At 38.2% G+C, this 16,723-nt stretch overlaps 1 protein-coding gene across 1 annotated transcript in view; it reads right to left on the bottom strand.

The window, feature by feature from the left end:
• LOC114049695 (Golgi resident protein GCP60-like) overlaps positions 1–12,583 on the bottom strand; it is a 41,858-nt gene extending 29,275 nt beyond the window's left edge. The window contains exon 1 of the mRNA XM_027871030.1: positions 12,240–12,583. Within this exon, the coding sequence (XP_027726831.1) occupies positions 12,240–12,552 (313 nt within the window). The 5' untranslated portion in view covers positions 12,553–12,583. The remainder of the gene's footprint in view (positions 1–12,239) is intronic.
• Between the last annotated feature and the right edge of the window lie 4,140 nt (positions 12,584–16,723).

Below are 16,723 nucleotides of genomic sequence, written 5' to 3'. Positions count from 1 at the left end.
AAGGCACTGGGCCAGATAACCTTTGAGTCCTTTCCAGATCTAGATCGATGTTTATTCCATAAGGCTGCTGTGAAAATGAAATGAAAAGAAAAGCTCCACGTAGATGAAGTGTCTTGCAAACCTCAAAGCACCAAGCAAATGATCTCTATTACTTAGTGCACAAAACTTGAAGGGCCAAAAACAGGTAAAATTTCGATTCAATTTTTTTAAAGTGAAAATTATTGATGAGATGGCTCTAACAGATCAGATCCCTGAAAAGCCCATCCAATTACAGTGCTTTCAATTACTGCTGAGCATAATACCTAACGCTTTGTAAACCTCAAAGAAAACAGAAATATATGTTATTATAACCCTACCACCATGCCATGAACATAGATACTTATTGTTACTGAAATTGAACTAGAAAAAAAAATAGTGTCATACAAATTTACTACTCAGAGGGATTGGGACTGGAAATAACAATAACAATAACAACAACTTTTATATAGCACCAACTATGTGCCAGGTACTATGCTAAGCACTTTACTATCTCTTTTGATCCTCACAAAAACTCTAAGAAATAGGTGCTATTATTAATCTCATTTTACATGTGAGGAAACTGAGGCAAACAGAGGTTAAGTGACTTGTCCAGGGTCACAAAGCTACTAAATGTCAGGCTGCATTTGAACTCAGATCTTCCTGATTCCAGGTCCAGCACTCCATCTACTGCACCATCTAGCTTAACCCTGACTTGTTCTTTTCACTGGCACAGGAATTCAAGGATGAGTAAACTGCCTCCGAAACACAAAAATACAGCATTTTAAAATTCTTTCTTAGGTCTAAGTTACAAAATGTAAAGAAAACTCACTCTCCTTTACTTCATCCTTCCCAGTCCTCCTTAATTTTAGTGACTTCCCTCTAAAACTACACCCTATTTTATTACACACACACGCACACACATCTTGTTTGTACATAACTGTGTGTATGTTATCTCCCTCCATTAGACCATGAGCTCCTTGAGAGTAGGGACTGTTGTTTGTCCTTTTCGGTATCTCCAAGATCTTGAAAGTAATCTACTGAATATATTACATACTTTAAGAAAAATAAAGCAAGCTACACATATTAAATATTTGTGATTTCATACGTGGAAATGTTCTCTCTAGGAAGCGTCAAATTCAGAATAAAAAATAAAATTTAAAAATTTATCTTAACACAATCACACTAAAGATTCCTCTCAAAATAATAAAGTGCACCTGTGATCTCAATAATTTGGATGTTCCCTCCAATGATGTTGCATTGCTCTCCCGTTAAGTTCATTGTGTGGGAGCCCACCCAATCAACTAAAAGCCTTCCTCAATCTCTCCTGACATCCTACACAAAGATGTCAGTGAAGCACTAGTGCTGTTCACTCATCATCCCTCACCCTCCCAATGTGACCACATCACCTCCTTTTCTGATCATACATTTTCCTGAAGACATCCTTCATTTACTTTGATAGTTCTATTAACTTCCCCATATATGTTGTGCCCTGCTTGTGCCTGCCATGTTTACTGTCATTTGTGTGCCGGTCACTATTTTTATTTCTTCAACAACTGTAGAGTCCCACATCTTTCAGCCATAAAATACAGACAGAATAATACTAAAAATAGAGGCCTTTATAGAAGTTTGAGATCAGTTAAAGTGTTTGCTATTTCCTAGAGATGAAACACCCCACTCTCTCCTTTTAATGCACCATCACTGTGGTGAACATCTTTTATCATTATGCACATTCAAAAATCTGTTTCCTACTAATCCTCTCATGGAAGATACCATTGATAAATGCATAGATGAACCTCAAAAATTTTGCATAGAAGATATATATATATCTATATTATATATATCTATATTATATATATACATATATACATATATGATTAATGGTTTTTTCTCAGCTGTCCAATATTTTTTTTTCCACATCTTTGGTGTCTTCTCTTTCAGACAGCTATAGAATCAATACTCAAAATTATGTAATCTCCAAAATGGATTTTCTACATATACTAGGATTAATCCATACGCTTTTCTGGTCCTTACTGCCTTCAATACCATTTCTAAATTCAGAAGCTAAGTATACCTAGGCCCGTGATGTTACAGTGTTTAGTGTTGTGGCTTGAAACATCATCAAAGGTGAAAATTTTGTCATAAATCCTTTTCCATTTCTCTTATTGTCCTCTTTCCATTCTCATTCTGATTTTGCTTAATTGAGGACAACATCAATTTTTTTTAAACTAGTTTTGCTCCACCATTGCTTGTCTCTGCTTTATAAGGGTATACTACTCATAATCTTCCATTACCATCTCCCTATGATTTTACAAATGAGTTTATGTTCTAAACCAGTATTACCCAACGGCTGCCATTTATATCTGCTTAACAAATAAACTCAAATTGAAGTTATGGAATATAAATTTGTAGTGGACCCAGTCAGAAGTTGTGTGATTTTCTCCATCTTCATTCAGTAGCACACATGTAGGTGTGAAGGTGATGAATGGTGAAAATGCTCCAAGGGTGAGGCTTGGCTGGGTTTAATCAGTGACATAAGGGGGATAGGGATTCAATGAGGGATACCATATAGAGCTGAATTGGTTGACCTAAGAGTTAAGACAAACAGAAGAGGAAAAGTGGCCAGTGCAGACAGGAAAACTGAGGAGTTAAGGGATTGTAGGTCACTGTGAGGATGAAGAGTAGGTTTATGTAAGGCAAGGCAGAGGGAGAGATGAAAAGACAATATGTAAATGGCTGGATAAGTGAATTTCAAAATTCTTGAACATGGGTATGGTACATATGTGGATGTCAAGATCAAGAGTGTGACCATAATGGTGTGTGTCTGAGGTGGGACAAAAGAGTAACTCATGGGAAGTGAGTAGATTGAAGAACTCAGTGGTTAGGGTACTTGAGGGAGAATCAATATGTATGCTGAAGTCCCCTAGTATGAAGGCAGGCACTGAAGAGGAGAGAAAAACTGTAAGCCAGGTATCAAATTCATTGAGGGATCTATAGACAATAGCAACTAGAATTTTGATAGGGTGGTAGATATGAATAGCATGAACCTCAGAGGAGGAGAGGTTAGTGAACAATGGAGAAAGGGGGAAAACCTGGAAGGGGCGGTGGGGAGCAAGGAGTATTTCAATTTGCGCAGCCTGAAGCATTGATCTGAGAAGAATGAGTGAAAGTGAGCCAGTACTGGAAAGGGAGGCTATCATGGATTATTATTCTTTCTTCTGGCTTTTCCCCAATTTTGATTTCTACTCTAACAAGTCAAGGATCTAATCTATGTACATAGACAGTTGGCTCAAGCAATGACTCCCACATCAATGATGAGTCTTTTCTAGTCCGTTAAAATACAATGAATTTCATTGTCTGTGATGGTATAGATTGCTCGCCATGCCTTCTTGTTTTCTCAAAGAAAGTATTCATGATGTAGGGATATGAGACTTCTATAAACCCTGTAAGTCTTTGACCTCTCTCATTCCTTACTCCCATCCTATGCTTTCCAATATACTTCCTCACTATATATTCCCAAGTTAAAAATCAAGTTATTACTATAATTTTTGACACTGGGTAGATTTGTCTTACGAGCAAAGCAAAACTAGTGTAGTTACTTTTTGTTAATATGTAGCTTCCTAAAAAGACTTTCCTCTCATTTTTATTGAATGTTATGAATAACTTCACTTTGCCTTTTACCTTAATTAACCCTACTGACAAGATGTCTTGCTATTTTACAGAACCACTAGAAAAAATTACTGCAGAATAGGTCAAAGATTTCAAAAATACAAAATTGACTGTTTTATTATGAAATACAACCAAAACAGCAACAATTTTCTGGGTCTCAACTTCATGACTGAAAAAATAATCACTCTTTAAAAGATTTGTTGTTGTTTTCATAAAGAATCTGAACGCAGATCTTTTGACCCAGCAATAGCATTTCTAGGGCAGTATCCCAAAGAGATCATACAAATGGGAAAAGGGCCCAAGTGTATAAAAAATATTTATAGCAGCTCTTTCTGTGGTGGCAAAGAAATGGAAATTGAAAAGATATCCATCAATTGGGGAATGACTAAACAAGTTGTGGTATATGAATGTAATGGAATATTATTGTGCTGTAAGAAACGATGAGCAGGCAGACTTCAGAAAAATCTGGAAAAATTTGTATGGACTGATGCTGGGTGAAGTGAGCAGAACCAGGAAAATGTTGTACACAGTAGCAGCCATGCTGTTCGATAACTAACTTTGATAGACTTAGCCCTTCTCAGGAATGCAAGGATCTAAGACATCTCTAAAAGTCTCAAGATGGAAAATGCTATCCACATCCAAAGAAAGAACTATGGAGTTTGAATGCAGATCGAAGCATACTATTTGCTTTCTTTTCTTCTTCTGTTTTGTTTTTTTTCCTCTTTCCTGTGGTTCCTTCTATTGGTTCTAATTCTTCCTTACAACATGAGTAACGTGAAAATATGTTTAGTAGGTATATACATAAAGCCGATATCAGATTGCGAGCCATCTTGGGGAGAGAAGTGGGGAGAAAGGGGGAGAAAAATTTAAAACCTAAAAGCTTATGGAAGTGATTGCTGATAAATCAAAATAAATTAATAAAAAAAATAATCTGAACACAGGCACTTAACTATTATTATCTTTTAGCCTCACACAAACAAAATTATGCTGCTGGAGATTTGAGAAAGTCATTATTAACATTAGAAATGAGATGTAATTCATAAGCAAAGGGAAAATTTTCCTTAATCATTTTTAGTCTCTTGATTTTAAAATCTAAGAAAAAGATTTATGAAAGTATACAAAGCCTACTCTGACTTATACACAGAGGAAAAAATGAAAACTTTCATTGACTCAGTCTTTAAAATGAAAACTTACTCTTGTTTATCCTGCAACACAATAATATCAAATACTACAGTCTTGATACCAAACTGCCAAAATAACACACAACGGCTTTTAAGAATCCATGTTCCAGGGGCAGCTAGGTGGTGCAGTGGATAGAGCACCAGCCCTGAAGTCAGGAGTACCTGAGTTCAAATCCGGCCTCAGACACATAACACTCACTAGCTGTGTGACTCTGGGCAAGTCATTTAAACCCAACTGCCTCACTGCCTCATAGATTACTTGGTCACTCCTAGATCTCTCCCATAGTCTTTCTGTATAAGGTCCATTTTGTATCCATTAAGATGCTGGGATTCTTATAATCTTGCCACTGCTGAGATTTTCACAATCTAGCCAATAGCCCACAGATGCTCAGATTCCTTAAGAGTCTAGCTAATATGGCGAATCTTCAATAAACCTTGTTTTTGGCTGGGAAAAAAAAAAAGAATCCATGTTCCACAACTGAAAGAACGAACTTAAGGATAGGACAATGGAATAAGGGAGGTAGTGAGGTGGCTCAGTAAATAGACTGCTGGAAGACGGGAGTTCAAAACTGACTTCAGATACTTAGTAGTTATGTGCCCCCGGGTAAGTCGCTTAACCCGTTTGCCTTAATCCACTGGAGAAAGAAATGGCAAACCACTCCAGTATTTTTACCATGAAAATTCCATGTGTGAAATAGTCCAGGGGGTCATGAAGACACAACTGAACAACAACAAAAATGGAGTGGGGTATGAAGAAAAATTAAAGTGTTTCCATGCCTGCTTAAAATATCTTCTAAATCAGGAGTTCTTACTCCTTTTTTATGTCATATATCCTTTGGCAGTTTGTGAAGCCTATGAACCCTTTTTCAGAATAATGTTTTAAATGCATAAAATAAAGTACACAAGATTTACAAAGGAAACTCTACTGAATTACAATTATCAAAATATTTTTAAAACCAAATTCAGAGACTTTAAAATCAGGTTACAAACCTGAATCTAAACTTTTAGCTAATTTAAATAATAAATAAAATTATAAGGACGCTTGAGCAAGTTCTTTTTTTGGGGGAGGGGGTGAGGCAATCAGGGTTAAGTGACTTGCCCAGGGTCACACAGCTAGTAAGTGTCAAGTGTCTGAGGTTGGATTTGAACTCAGGTTCTCCTGACTCCAAGGCCAGAGCTCTATCCACCGTGCCACTTAGCTGCCCCTTTAGCAAGTTCTTAAGGCTAACCTGGAGTTCTTTAAGAAAAAGTAGGAACATAAAAAGAATCAGAAGGCAACACTTTTGTTTTCTAGAAACATTAACAGATTTTTTTCTTTTTTATCCTAAGTTAGGTATATACCAGCTACTCACCAAGGAATATTTTTCCAAAGGATAAAAATATACCTTTGTGGTCGTGAACAGGAAAATACGTCCAGTAGTTTAATTAACAAAAGCACTCCTTCCTTACCCCCATCCATGTGACCCTGAATTAAGATGATGGCAGTGGGAATAGTAAAGAAGAAATGAGGGCTTCAGAGTAAGAAGTAAATTTTCAGCAAAAATGATGATCAATACTGAGATTTAATTCAGATTGTTTTACCTTAAAAAATAAAAAAACAAGCCTAAAAGGGCTTGGAAACAGCAAACAGGGCAAATGACAAATATGTCAAATTTTAGGCAGTTTTAGAGAAAATGTAAATATAAATGGGGGGGGGAGAATATACACTGTCATTTATTCAATGACCTATTCATATGGTAAATGAGGCCGACAGCATGCAATAGTGTCCTAAATGATTCAAGAGAGAGTTTCTAGGTTATATTCTTCATTAATTTGTTAGTGTAATGACTTTACACTTACAATAAAATTTCTGAAACATCTTCTATTTCAAGAATTTGACAGTAGTTATGTAATTATAGTTACCCAGCCAAAATTGTTCAAGTCTAGAATCCAGTGATCTGCTCCTACCTAAGGAGCAGCACAGGACATGGAAGGAACTTGGGTTCAAATTTTGATAACTAATTAACTGTGTGACCTTGGGCAAGTCATGATACCTCACTGAGCCTCAGTTTTTTCATCTTAAAAATGATAAGAGTAAACACTTATACTGCCAGCCTCAAAGGGCTGTTGTGAAGATGTTTTACAAACCTTAAACCACCACACATATGTGAGTATTACAAAAAAGTTTTTGAAGCCTCTTCTCTCTTAAAACAATGTGTACCAAGATTAAGAATAAAATATACAACTATTTCTGAGATAGTTTAAGGACAGTACTGCCAAAGGGAATGGAACAAAGGGCTTTTAAAATTCCTTGAAACTTCAATAATGTCTAGAAAAATTGAGTTAACCCCCCCAAAAAGAAATTTAAAATTAAATAAAATAAAAACTAAAAGCGCCCTAATACTGCACTGATATGAAAAACTACAATTGGATTTGGTGAAAGATTCCATTTTTAGAAAAATTATAGCTAAAAATTAAGGGTGATACTAAATTCTCACTACTAGCAATCAAAATACCTCTAAAGCAGATACTAAACTCTATAAACAAATCAAGATTAATAGAATCTTTATGATTTATGAGAATATTAACTTGTGCTGGTTCATTCACAAAGCAGCCATATTTTGGAAATAGACTTGAGATAACCTCCAAATAAGAAAAATCCTGGTTTCAAACGAATTAGATAAGAACTATCAAATTGGAACAATTATTTAAGGCAGAACTGGCCAGAGGCCTAGCTAAGTTTTCTGGTGATCTACACCTCTCCCTTGGCCCTCTTAATACCCACTCATTTAGCTAGCTGTATAGTTGTGTCTGAAGGGAGAAAAATAAGTGCAAGAAAATGAAAACCTCAAGTAACAGTTTCAAACAGCATCTGACCTTGGGAAAGAAAAATTACTTAAAGAATTTGCCTACACACATACTCTCTTCCTCAACCCCCCCATCACAACCCAATTTCCTATTCTCTAATGAAGTCTTTGGTTAAAAAAATAAATTCTTACAGATGTTTAAGGAAAGTCAAAGGAAAATAAAAACCTTAGGATTTCCACAAAACTATCTATTCTCTATTGGTAATAATAATTCTTAATAATTCGATCAGTTAACAGCAACTATCCTCAATATGATAGAAAAATCCATATAATTTCTGAGTTTAATAAATTTTAAATGATTCAGTTCAACTGATCAAGTCAACAAACATTTACTAAGTGTTTATTATGTGCTAGGCATTGTGCTAAGTAAGGGATGGGTCACACAAAAAGGCAAAAACAATCCTTGCTCTCAAGGAATTCATATTCTAATGTAGTACAAACAGTTATATAAGATATATACAATGTAAGTTCAAGGTAAAAAAGTTTTTCCAAATTCAGCTGCCTCTAATATATTAAATAAAAATTTATAGGAAATCAAGAATAGAAGTTTAGGCAAAATAGCAGTATCAAACTCTTGCTTGGAATCCGGGATTTTTTTGTGTGTATATTTCTCTGTGATTTCATCTAGAAAAATAGTCATTCTAACATTTATTAAGCAAAGACCCATACTATGCAGGAGAGGGTAGAAGCAGAGAAGAGGACAGATAAACAAGAGAGCCCTTATTTTCAAGAAGCTTACAATTTAGTAGGCAAGGGGTAAAAAGCAAGTGCAAATGAGTTATATGAAAAAGGATCACAAAAAAAAAAAAAAAAGCAAAGCAACTTCCGGATCACTGCTCCACAGCAAACAACGGCATTAAAACAGCCTTTTGTTTCCTTGAGAATTATAATTCCCAGTGCCCTTAGTTAAAAGAATCAGTCTGTAAAAGTATGATACCTAGTCAAACATTGTATTAATTGAAAACGAAACATCCCAGAGGATTAAATTAATTTGTTCCAGGGATAAGAAAATGGCCTGGCAAACTAATGTCTAACCAGTAACAAGATTCTATACTTCAGTTTTTTGCTGGTTGCACAGGCTTTTAAAACTCTGAAGGTTTCTTAGTCATAGAAAAATTTCAAATGCTTAGCAACACATTTTAAAACACATCCTTAAGTAGGAATCCTAAAAAGGATGCTCCACTACTCACATTTTCTTATTGCCATTTGAGAAATTGTCCAGCAAAGTCTGACATCAACCCAGATGGTTCCTATTAGTTTTTAATTATTCTGAATTTAAGATATTTTAGATTTTCCTCTCTTTTTCTATTCTACTTTGCATATAGAATGTTCTTTGTCAAATTCAAAATTTTTAAAGTGGAACTTTTTTTTTAAAAGAGGGAAAAAAACAGATATTTCAGACAAGTGACATTCAACTCTAAAATTGGACCCGGCTATAATTCCCTGGTGACCTTCATCTATCCCTCCATCCTCTAAACCTTCCCTTTAGACAGTTATAGCTTCTGAACTGTTAAAAATTATTCAAAAATATTTAATTTTCAATCCATGTAGTCTATTTCTTGTCCACCTAGAAATGATTTAGTATAATTACTTTATCCTACTGCCATCCCATAACTACAATCTACCTAATTAGTCTATAACTCTTAAAGATCACAACTTTTACTCCCCCTGTTCATCTTGATCCAAATAACAGGGGAAAAAAAAAAAGCTAATTCAACTCTACATTCTGTGTCTCCCTACTCTATTTAATTGAAATTTGTTTTAAAAAGAAAACATCTTTTGCTTACATTTAACTTTTTCAAATCTTCTTTCATCTGTACTCATTTCATCTTCATGCTAATTTGTGGTACAATAAGGTATAATCCCCCTCAGTGGACAGATATGCAAAAACACAGAGGATTAACAGGATTATAAAGCTAACTCCCAACAGTGGCAGGAGAACCTGGAGTAGAACTCAGATGACTGTACACAATTTTTCAAATAGGCTAAGCAATCATAATTTTCAAGGTCTATTTTCATTCTGTCAAGTAAAGGGAAGTATTTCATATCTCAAATCCATTGAGGAACAGCTAAACTTTTCGGAGCAAAATTCATATAACAATGATCTTGTCACAAATCCTGAGGGAAATTTCACCCTGCAATACTATTTTAGAAAAATGAATCAAAGCCCAAATAGTTTACTAGGTCAGCAAGCCAGGGAAAAAAACAAACTATGCTTGGTGACAAGGAAGGCAGTGATTCCATTATTCTACTTTTCCATTAATCCAATGTACATTTCTTCTGACCACTTTTGGTCCCTCCCTTTTATTTTTCAATTAAGCATTTGCTATTGTAAGCATCTTTGTAGCCAAATGATCCAGAAATGGAGGCCTTTAATCACTACTACACTGATTTCTTAATAAAAATACTTGGCATCAGCTTGAGGTGGCTTAAACTAGGAACTAAATGAACTCTACATATATCGGGTACCTTTTATTTCAAGGTATGAGATTTCTAGCACCAAGAATAAAGGTTCATACTTTCAGAAGACAGCTCTACTATCCAAGGTTAATTATCCATCCATGTGTTATCCAAGCATGGCATTACTTAATACAAGGGGAAATTATTCTACCAATTTTATTCCAATCTTGTCATATTCTATGGAGGCTGAAAACTTAAGATAGCAGGCAATAGCATTTTGAACTATACTGAGACCAACAGAGCTTTATGTAAATGAGGTTTACAAAGAGAGAGCAAGGCACAGTGGATAGAAGGCTTTAGGAAAATGTGAGCTCAAATTCTGACTCTGATACAAACTAATTGTATGACCCTAGACAAGTCATTTAACCTCTCAAGGCTCCTAGGCAACTAGGGTTATAAATTAGAGAAGTGCCTAATCTGCTTTGGTGGAGGGCTCTTCTATGTGCATTTCTATATACTGACAAAATCACTGGTCCCAGATCAAAGAAGTGCCTAGCCATCCTTATCAGTTTACTCCATAATTCAATTTACACACCTCAAGACAGTGTCTGGTACATAATAAAAACTTAAGAGATGCTTGCTGACTGACATTTATTAGGGCCTTATTACATGCAAAAACACTAAAAAATGAAGCCATGGAACACTGATCACTTAAGTCAAATGGGCTAAACCTATTTTCCATTTAAATTTCTCTAAGTTGTGTGATCCTCAAAGCACTGACCTCAGTTAACTATTACTGTGAATAAAGTAGAGACATAAAGGTCCAATGAATTTTAAATAGCTTGATCTAACTAGCAACCAAGTTAGTTAATAAGATAAGAAATGTCTGAACTAGTTTGCACAGTTAAAGTCATAGGCAGTTTAATGACACAAGATCTCCTTCACTTCTATTAAACATACATAATCTGCAAGGCACATTCTTCAGAAACTTCTTTTAAAGTATTTACTAAAACACATACATGGGAAACCAGTCAAGAGACCCGAGTCTGAATTCCACAACTGTCCTATACATTATGGAAGAGATTTTCAAGTATAGGTGAAACATGGCCAAGAGATCCCTTTCAACTCAAATGTGTAAGTAACTGTGTAATAATCATGAGGAAGTTAACAACCTCTCTCTCTGAGCCTCCGTTTCCTACTCTTTCTTTTTTAAAGGGCTGTTGTGAGGAAAGCACTTTTAAGTTATTACCCTAACTAGCAATAATCAAGTCTTACATCAAAATATTTTAAACCAGATTTTCACAAATAAATCAAGTTTGCTGTTTTACCTTTAACAATGTTATACACAGCTCCTTACCGTATCAACCACATGACTTTGTCAGAGGAAAGGATGTCACCACCAACAGACTAGCTCTATCATTCAATTTTCCCCTACCCAGCAGAAATCCACGACAGGCAGACAATGAACAACTAGTTGTTGGTTGGGGTGGAAAAACAGAAGTAATTTCAAGCACAGTAAAACAAATGGAATCCACATACTTTCAAGTTGGGGGAAAAATATTTTTAATAGTCCAGAAGTCACAAAGGCCTTAAGCAGAACATTCCTTTACCTCTGGGTGTGACAAACAGGAGGGGCTACAAGAAGTTTACTCAGGTGCTTCCTCCAGGGTGCCCTAAAGACACTCATAAACCACCAGGTAATCAAATGCAATTCCAGGTTAGGAATCTCCGAATTCCCGGGAGTTAGAAATAAGTTCAGGAAAAAGCTTCTCCCCTCCCCCCCCCAAAAAAGGAACAAAACGGTGTGCCTAGAGTATTGCCAAATGAAGTGAACAAAGTTTTTTGTGTTTTTTGTTTGTTTTTTGACTGGGGTAGAAATCAAACCTAGAACAGAACCCTAGGAAGAGAATGGGAGACCCGAGTATTAGAAAGTGCGCAGCAACAGCGGCCCGGAGAAACCTGAGAAGGCGAAGCTGGTCCACGGGGCAGAAGTTCGGTCAGTGGCCCGAGGAGCCCCGGGACAAGCCCTAGGGGGAAGGCGGGGGCCAGCCTCGGAGGCCAGAGGCTGCCCGAGCGCCGGGCTCCGATTGACTGAGAGGTAGGCGGGGCAGCCAAGGGCCCGGCTCACCTTTAAAGAAGCGGAGCGCGAGGGTGTACAGCTCCTCCAGGCCGAAGCCCCAGAACTCCTCCAGGCACAGAGAGTCGTCCGCTGCTGTCACTCGGGTCGGGGCCGGGGGCGCCACCAGGGCCGGGCCCTCGGCCGCCGCCTCCTTCTCCCCGGCCTCCCGCCGCCTCTCCGACGCCGACTCAGGCTCAGACCCCGCCGGAGGCTGCGGCACCAGCGGAGCCCCCTCGGCGCTAGGCCGCTCCTCCGGGTCCGGGCTCAGAGTGAGGCCGTCGATGGAGACTTCGAGCCGCTCCGCGCTCAGCACACCCGCCATCTCGGGCTGCGCCTCCTCTGCTGCGGACAGGCGGCGGCCACGTATCTACTTCCTGCTGCCCTCTAACCTCCGCCGGCCCAAAGCGGAACTTCCGGGAGGGGAAGTGGTAGGAAGGACAAGTCTGCGTTGCCCCGCCCAGGCTCCGCCCCTTCGGCCTCTCCTCTCCAGTCACTTTGGGAGGGCAGAACGCCCAGGAATATCCCTGATGGCGACCCGTAGTCTCACGTGGCAACTCTCTGTTTAGGTTCTTTCCGCGTGACTGCAACTGATTCTGATGCTTGGTATTTAAAGCCCTGCAGAACCGGGTCCCAACCCGTTCCAGCAGGCCTTTGCACAGGCTCACCCTCCGTATATAGGGTGCTTTTCCTTCCTTCTGGCTCTTGAAATCCCCAACTCCATTCAAGGCCTACCAAGATGCCAAGACTGCCAGCCTCAATTAGGCTCTTTCTGATCCCCCTAATTTAGTTACACCCCACATTAGCCTACAGGAAATTACTTTCTATTTACTTTATTGGCTGTGTACACAGTGTCCCCACCCAGCCCAGTAAACTGTATCCTTCGTGACTTTTAATTTTTTATCTTTCCCTAGTGCCAGGAACATTAATAAATGCTTGTTGATTTGAATTGCCACCAGACTCAGAAAGCGGCATTCCGTCTCCTCTGGGACCACCCTCATTTCTCTACCCCATGCTTTGCCTTCGACCCTGTGAATCCTTGCACTTCGTCAACAGGCATTTCTTCCTGTAGTATCTATTGTGTGCAGAGTCTGACCATTTTCCATTTCTTCCTACCTTCTGTCCTTTGGCAAACTCACCCATTTTGATGACTTGGCTTCCTCTTCTAAGTAGATGTCTCCCAAATCTATATTTTTGGCTCTACCCTCTGTTCTGAGCTCCAAAGCCATTTCATTTGTAAAATGAGGTTTCAGCTGGTCCAACTCTAGACCTGTGATACTAGGACCTCTAACTGCATACAGGGCTTGTCCTTGTTGTCCTGGCTTCACTTCAAAATAAACATGTCCAAACTGAGCTTATTTCTTCTAAACCTTTTCATCTCCTTAAGTTTCCTAATTCTTTTAATGGCATTGCTATCCTGGTCACTGAGACTAAGAAATTCAGAGTCATTTTCGATTCTTCCTTCTCCCCCACCTTCTTCACAACAGAGCCAAGACTAGGGGTGAGCAAGGAAGGCACAAAACAAACTGGGAGCAGGGATGAAAAAAAGGATACTTTTAATAATGCACCTATTCTTAATGACAGAAAATTCAGATCTTTGTGGTACATCCCCCAAGAATGCTTCAGCCTTGGAATACACACTTCGTCAGTACCCTCTGCCTTGGAGTCCATCACACTAAATGGAAGGTAGAAAGCCCCTCTCAGAACCTTCATTTAAGGAGGATGCCCGGGCCATCTATCGCATCATTTTCTATTCTGCTGTCTCGTTTAGACTTCTTCATCGTGCTTCTACAGGGGTACCTTCCCTCCTGCCCTCACCTTTTCTTTTGTGTGTTTTCTTCCTCCATTAGATTGTAAGCTCCTTGAGGGCAATGACAGTCTTTTTTGTATCTATATTTCCAGCTCTTAGCACAGTGCCTGGCATATAGTAAGTACTTAATAAATGTTTATCAACTATTGTTCATTGACACAGATATTCTATAATAAGTCAAATTGAATGTGTTGCTATGATTGTTTAAAAGCTTCTATGGAGCAGTAACCCACCAGAGTATAATATTCAAATGTAGCATAACCTTGGCTCAGTGCCATAACTGATCAATGGTCAAATCTTTGTTGATTCTACTTCCAATTTTACCTCTTGTATCCTTCCATTTTTCCATTTCTACTAGTACCCTGAAACTGAACCTCATTATATCTGACCTGAATTATGGATCAATCAGTAAGCATTTATTAAGTGCCTAATAATGTACAAGGCACCAGGGATACAAGAACAAAAATGAAACAGTCCTCACTCTCAAGGAACTCACATTCTAATGAGGGAAACAATATGTGAATAACTAGGCACATGCAAGATATAAAAAGAGTGGATGGAATGGAATCTGAAAGAGGACAGGACTGAGAGATAGGAAGGCAAAGAGATTGGGAAAGGCCTGTAGATGGTGGGACTTGAGCTGAAGTGTGAAGGGGAGAATGGTGGAGGTGAGAGAACAAAGCATTCCAGCATAAGGGACAACCAATGCAAAGATACAGAAACCAAAAATAAAGAGTCTTGTGCAAGGAACAGCAAATAGGATAATGCGACTAAATTGAAGAGTACACAGAAGGGAAGTGTAAGAAGACTGGAAAAGTAGTAAGAGGCCAGGTTATGAAGAGCTTTAAATGCCAAAGATAGGAGTTTATATTTGATCATTGAGGTAATAGGAAACTACTGGAGCTAATTGAGCGGGGTGAACTGATAGGTCTTGTTAACAAGATTTTTACTGGAACCAGTCTCTAACCTGAGAGCCGCACAAAGCAGGCCTAGAGGTGGGAGTGCCAGTAACCAAGGAGTTTAATTAATCAGTTTCAGAGTGAGGAATGTCCCCTTTGCTTAAGTAAAAGCACAGGTTATGTATTTAAATCACAACTGGGGAAGAATGGAGGAAAGTGGATTACAAACAATCATTTAGTGGTTTCCCACAAGAAACCCCTGAGTCCCACAGTGCAACAATTCTGGAGTCAAGTCTTTGGGGGTTGTGACTACCTCCCCTAAAGTACAGAACCAGAGTTCTGTGATGAGAACAGGTTCTACAATCTTTGATTCGCTTCACTTCAGGTACGAAGGCAGAAGGATGCCAGTGATTGTGAGCCTTGTCAAGGTTTGATTGATCAGTTCAAGCTGCATTGTGAGTCTGTCTCACAAGCTAGAAAAGGCAGCTCATGAGAAAACTAAATTATTAGTAAATTCATTACACATAGCATATCAAATAATATGAAAATTTTAAATTCCTTTCTCATTCTATACTCCCAAGACATCAATAAAAGGGGAAAAGGACCTATTTGTATAAAAATGTTTATAGCAACTCTTGTTGTGGTGGCTAAGAATTGGAAATGGAGAGGATGCTCATCAATTGAGGAATGCCTAAGCAAGCTGTGGTATATAATTGTGATGGAATATTATTGTGCTATAAGAAATGACAAGCAGGATGATTTCAGAAAAACCTGGAAAGACTTATATGAACTGATGCAAAGTGAAGTAAGCAGAGCCAGGAGAATGTTGTGCACAGTAACAGCAATATTGTACAATGGTCAACTGTGAATGACTTAGCTCTTCTCAGCAATACAATGATCCAAGACAATCTCAAAGGATTCATGAAGAAGCAGGCTATCTGCCTCCAGAGAAAGAACTGATGCTGTCTGAATATAGACTGAAGTATGTTATTTTTCACTTTCTTTTTTTATTCATTCTTTTTTTTATTCAAGTCTTCTTGTACAAAATGACTAATATGGAAATGTTTTATATGATTGCCCATGTATAACCCATATCTGATTGCTTACTGTCTCAGGGAGAGGGGAGAGGAAGGACTGAAGGAGGGATGGAATTTGAGATTCAAAACTTAAAAAAATGTTTTAAAATTATTTTAACATGTAATTGGGGAAAAATAAAATATATTAAAAATTGAGCAGAGCAATGACATGCTTTAGAAAAATCACAGTGGTGGTTGAGTGAAAGGTGAATTAGAGTGAGGAAAGACTTAAGGCAGAAAGATCAGTTAGAAAGCTAGTGCCATAGTCCAGGAGAGAAGGGCAAAGGGCCTGACTTAAGGCTGTGGCTGTGTAAATAAAAAGAAGTGGATATATACAAGAGATGGTGTGAAGGTAGAAACAAAAAGACTTGCAGACTTAAACAAACAGCTTAGATGTGTTTAATCAGTGCCATAGAGCATTTGAAAATAAACTGAGGTTTCAAGCCTAGGCTTCTGGGAGGATAGTGGTGCTCTTAGGGCAGTTAACAAAAGGGGAAGGTTTTGAGGGAAAGATAATAAACCCTGTTTTGAACATATTGAGTTTGAGATGCCTATTGGACAACCACTTCAAGATGTCCGAAAGGTACAGTGCTGTATACATATCAGCACTGTAACTCAGGAGAGAGAAAGGGCTCCATGTAGATCTGGGAATCATCTTCATAGAGATGACAATTGAACCTATGGGAGTGATGAGATCATCAAGTAAGATAG

This window comes from Vombatus ursinus, unplaced genomic scaffold (genome assembly GCF_900497805.2).
Source record: "Vombatus ursinus unplaced genomic scaffold, bare-nosed wombat genome assembly UNPS02014798.1, whole genome shotgun sequence".
NCBI lineage: Eukaryota > Metazoa > Chordata > Mammalia > Diprotodontia > Vombatidae > Vombatus > Vombatus ursinus.
Note: the sequence above shows the minus strand (reverse complement) of the source record. Positions and strands in the feature narration are given on the sequence as shown.